A 4,941-nucleotide genomic window follows, 5' to 3' on the forward strand; every position below is an offset into this window, starting at 1 on the left:
TATTTTTTTTTTCTCAAAAATCATCGGAAAAAGGCAAAACGCCAACACACTATCTCAATTTCTCAATCGACTAACACAATCGATTGAATCTAAACCTAATGTCGACTAACACAATCGACTGAAGATTGAAGAAGACCTCTGATTCCTTGGTCGAAATCATCACAGGGCTAAGAATTTTCTCCGATTTGTGCTCCACCACCGGCGACTCATCACAGTGACACCTTCCGATTTCCACCACAGTCACACTTCCATAATACAAAGGTAAATTAATCAAAACTCAACACTTCCTATCATGCTAGGCTATCACTGTTTCTCTTTTATATATACTAAAAGTCTAAAACTAAATGCCAATATATGGCTCCTGTGTTGGGGTCGGGACCATTTTCAGAATCAGAAAACATTTGGTCTTTGGAGCTTTTGTACGGTTAACATTAGTTTAGCTAACTCACTTTGAGGGTTAGGTTCATAGCTGAAACAAACAAGCTAATGAGATTCTAAATCAGAATCAGAAAACTTTGAGCTTTTGTACAGTTAACATTAGTTTAGCTAACTCACTTTGAGGGTTAGGTTCATAGCTGAAACAAACAAGCTAATGAGATTCTAAATCAGAATCAGAAAACTTTGAGCTTTTGTACAGTTAACATTAGTTTAGCTAACTCACATAATCTTGTTCTTGGTTATGAAATGCTCAAAAAACAGTATAAAAAAGACAGACTTGTTGTGGAAAGATAACACAACTATTAAAGGTGGTAGTTGTTTAGCTTCTTTCTCAAAAGTTAAGCATGTGGTAAAACAGTCCACCATTACTCAAATCATGTGGTAAAAATGTTGCTTATATTCAGAAAGCATTTGGATTATCAATAATTTATGATTGTTTCAGAAAGCTTTTGTACAGTTAACATTTATGATTTTTTAAGATGGTTTAACATGTTTACTTGTTTAGGATTATCAATAATTTGATATAAATGTAATATTGGTTGTTTATGTTTCTATTATAGACTTATAGTATAGATTATGAGCGCTCCTGGTTCAAATTCCAATCCATTTGAAGAATCATAGTCAAATACCGTCCCATCTGGTTCACAAACTTCTACTCCACCAAATGTTCGAGCAAAAAAGGATCCTGCTTGGAGGTATATTACTCTACTTGATGGTGGAGGCGGAAAAAAGGCATACTTTTGTACTTTTTGTAAAAAAACGTATAACGATGGAGGTATCAATAGAATGAAACAACACCTTGCTGGAGTGATATGTGCTATTTCAGCATGTCCGACATGTCCAGGAGATATAAAATTTGTCATGAAAAGTTCATTGGATGATAATGCCACAAAAACAAAAGAGAAACGTGCCAGTGTGCTTGGTGATATTTCAGGGGTGAATGTAGATAACATGTATGATGTTGTTGTTGATGATGATGAAGTTCAAGTACTCACCCAACAATCAACTCAAAAAAAAGATGGAAAGAGAAAAGCTCCTCCTACATTTCAAACACAAACCATGCCACCTTTTTTCAAACGAGGTATGCATGATCCTTCTCAACCATTGATTAAGGTAACATTGCAAAGTAAGGAAAGGTGGCATGATACAGATTTAGCTCTTGCTATGTGGTTTTATGATTCTTGCATACCTATGAATGCCGTGAATTCTCCCCTTTTCCAAATAGCAATGAGCAAAGTCGCTAGTATGGGTCATGGATACACGGGGCCTTCATATCATGCTATGCGTGCCACGTTGTTGAAAGATGCAAAACAGTCTGTACAACTTATAGTTGATTCTTATAGACGTTACTGGGCAGAAAATGGTTGTACAATTATATGTGATGGGTGGTGGGATACAAGCCAAAGACCCCTTATCAAATTTATGGTGTATTGTGCAAAAGGATTTTTCTTCATTAAATCAGCTGATGCATCGGATATTGAGAGTAATGCTGAAACATTATGCAACTTATTTAGTGAGATTGTTGAGATTGTTGGTCGTCAGAATGTCGTTCATTTAGTCACTGATAATGCTGCAAACTATAAGGTTGCAGGAAGATTGTTATGTGAGAAGTATTCGTCCATTGTTTGGTCTCCTTGTGCAACACACTGTATGAACTTGATTATGAAGGACATGTCGGAGATGCGTGAAGTCGCTGATTTGGTTACACTTGCATCGAGGGTTACAATTTTTGTTTATAACCGCAAATGGCCATTAAATTGGTTAAGAAAAAGACCAGGTTGGACAGAGATGTGAAGAATTATTTTCATGGTATTTTGTATGTTTGATACTTTTATTTAATTTTGAAAACTTATGTTCGTGGGTATTTTTGGTTTAAAGTTTATTCTTGTATTTTTTTGGAATATTTAAAAATTTTAAATACAATAATGATGTCATCTGGTTCATTCAGTTTTTTGGACCAGTTCGACCGGTTGAACCGGTTGACCCATCGATCCGGTATGGCGGCTGGTTCGATGTCCAGTCCGGTTTTCAAAACATTGGTTGACGGGTTAATGTTTTAGAAGAGTAATATACTTTTTTTAGTTTATATTTAGACAATAATGTTTTAATTTCTAGTGAATATTTTATTATTGAACTTGTTTTGTATGTTATAGGTTATATTATATTTTTTTAATATGTGAAACAAATTTAATGGTCAATTGTTTACAAAAAATTAATAGTGTTGGTTAAATGTAAATACAAAATAAAATATATTATCCTTTTAAGTCATTAACCTCGTCGTAGAATTGACCAAAATTGGAGTGGTTACATAGTATTGATACTAAACGACCATTTTTTTTTAAAACATCACAAATAACCATCTGTTTTGCTCTTCATTTGTAACATTACTTTATGTAAGGTATTGAGGCGAACCTCAATGTAAACAATGGTATGTGATTACACCCTCTTATTTGAAAAAAAATAATAATTATGTATTAAGTATTATATTACATGACTTTTGACCCAAGTATTTTCATTAAACTGAATAAATCCCATATATAGTTATTTGTAGTAATTGTGAAAGATGTTAGTTAGGATTTAGGAATGGAGACCTCTCATAAGTCATAACTTTTGTTTTATGAGGAAAAACTCTCTCATGCATGCTCCTTCTTAGTAGACATGTTTGGTTATTCAAAACATAAATATACCTCTTAACAAGAGTAGATATATCCCAACTAATATGCTTTCTAACTTAACAAGAAGAGCCTTTTATATTAAACCGTTCCGACAACCTCAAGTGTTTGAAGAGCTACCACGTGGCAGATCATCACTAAATATTACTTAAAATTGGTGATTACTTATCACACAATAAACCTCTTACCTAAAAATCAATTATAAAAGCATATAACCATTCATTAACATTTAATAACAAACTGGGCAGTATACATAAAACATATTATATATATATATATATATATATATATATATATATATATATATATATATATATATATATATATATATATATCCATGCTTAATAAAAACCTCTTTTAAACGCCACGTGTCATTTTTTTACACTCTATTTTGCCAAGTGTCCTTTTTCTGTTTACCCGCTATTGTATTTTCCCGCTCATATATATCTCTTTAATTGAAAAGCAATCTCCAAATCAGATCCCGTGAAATGTGCAATCAAAATTTCAAATTCTTAATTATCTACTCCAAGTTACCAAATGTGAGATTCAATTCCCTACATGTCCCTCTTCACATATATCTCCATCTACGGATTTTTAGTTTTATTTAACTGCATTTTGCTGCAAATGGGTTAAATGGAAACGGAGTCTGATGGTTGCCCCTCTGCTCCTTGTTGTTCGCATCAATCCAGATTCTCTCTCTCTCTCTCTCTCTCTCTCTCCCCCCCCCCCCCCGTGCTAATACAGTGGCGGATTCAAGCCATTAGAAAGTGAAGTCCCCAATTTACCACATTCATACTTGCACACGGCTCCATGTTTTCATTTTTTGTGATTTTCAATTTTCTTTGAAATTTTAAATTGGGTTATTCGTTCTACCATAAGCAATAGATCGATTAGCAAGGCCAAACAACTTAGTTGCAGAGATATACAGTATTTAATGGCGCTTTATTTTCTTATTTTGATTTTGAAATTAATTTTCCCTTCAAGCTTCCCATCATAACCCCTGATTCTTTCTCTCTCTAAAAAACCATGGGAAAAGAATTTATTTCTTATCATCAATGGAGAAAACGATCGATATAAATTGTATAATCATTCCCTACATATATGAATCTTCCTACGTTTTTATGATTCTTAAAACTTGGTTTTGGTGTGATGTAGAGATATGTACGAATCTCTTAACCTAATTCCTCTTCTTGTGGTGCGTACCTTCTCCATTCGATTGATGTTTTAATTTTAATTTTTCTTTTCTTATGTATGATTAAGTTATTAACTGTTTAATCGAATTTGGATCAGGGGAATGTGGGATTGGTTTTTATGAAATGGGAACTTAAGGAAGTGGGCGATGATGTTGCTAAGTATAAGGTTAACGAAATTAAAATCTATCACTTCAGACTATGTCACACCCCCAAAACCAGACGGCGGAAACGTCCGAGGGCTCGCGTGACTTAAATTGAATATCATCACAATGAATATACATGAATCATAACATAAACATCACCATGCATCAATACATTACAACTGATATTGTTCACATCCAGTACATTGTTTTAAATATTACACATCCATAACATAAATTGTTTAAGAGTTTTCAAAACATAGCTTCCTAACATACTTGATATTACCCTGCAGCTTACCTGTTACCTGAGAATACAAGTTATTTTGAAAAACGTCAACATTTGAAATGTTGGTGAGTTCATAAGCAGGGTTGTGATAAAAATGATTTGTGTAGTTTATAAAACCCAGAAAATCCGATACTTTCTGAAAAGACAATTGTTTACCAAAGTGTGAAGATCCATAAGTTGATGCATGAATGATTTCAAAACGTGTATAAATG

The 4,941-nt window shown here is 33.3% G+C and overlaps 1 protein-coding gene across 1 annotated transcript; it reads left to right on the forward strand.

Moving 5' to 3' along the window:
* Nucleotides 1-1,224: 1,224 nt before the first annotated feature.
* On the forward strand, nucleotides 1,225-2,232 carry LOC145121845 (uncharacterized). Its single transcript, XM_079057541.1, has one exon. The coding sequence runs from the start codon at nucleotides 1,225-1,227 to the stop codon at nucleotides 2,230-2,232; it is 1,008 nt and encodes a 335-aa protein (XP_078913667.1).
* The last annotated feature ends 2,709 nt before the right edge of the window (nucleotides 2,233-4,941 follow it).

This window comes from Lactuca virosa, chromosome 6, assembly GCF_052849685.1.
Source record: "Lactuca virosa cultivar CGN04683 chromosome 6, Lactuca_virosa_CGN04683_v6, whole genome shotgun sequence".
Classification (NCBI taxonomy): domain Eukaryota; kingdom Viridiplantae; phylum Streptophyta; class Magnoliopsida; order Asterales; family Asteraceae; genus Lactuca; species Lactuca virosa.

What these genes read in the sequence shown, in the direction of transcription:
- LOC145121845 (XM_079057541.1), top strand. Translation starts at nt 1,225, where the DNA reads ATGAAACAACACCTTGCTGGAGTGATATGTGCTATTTCAGCATGTCCG.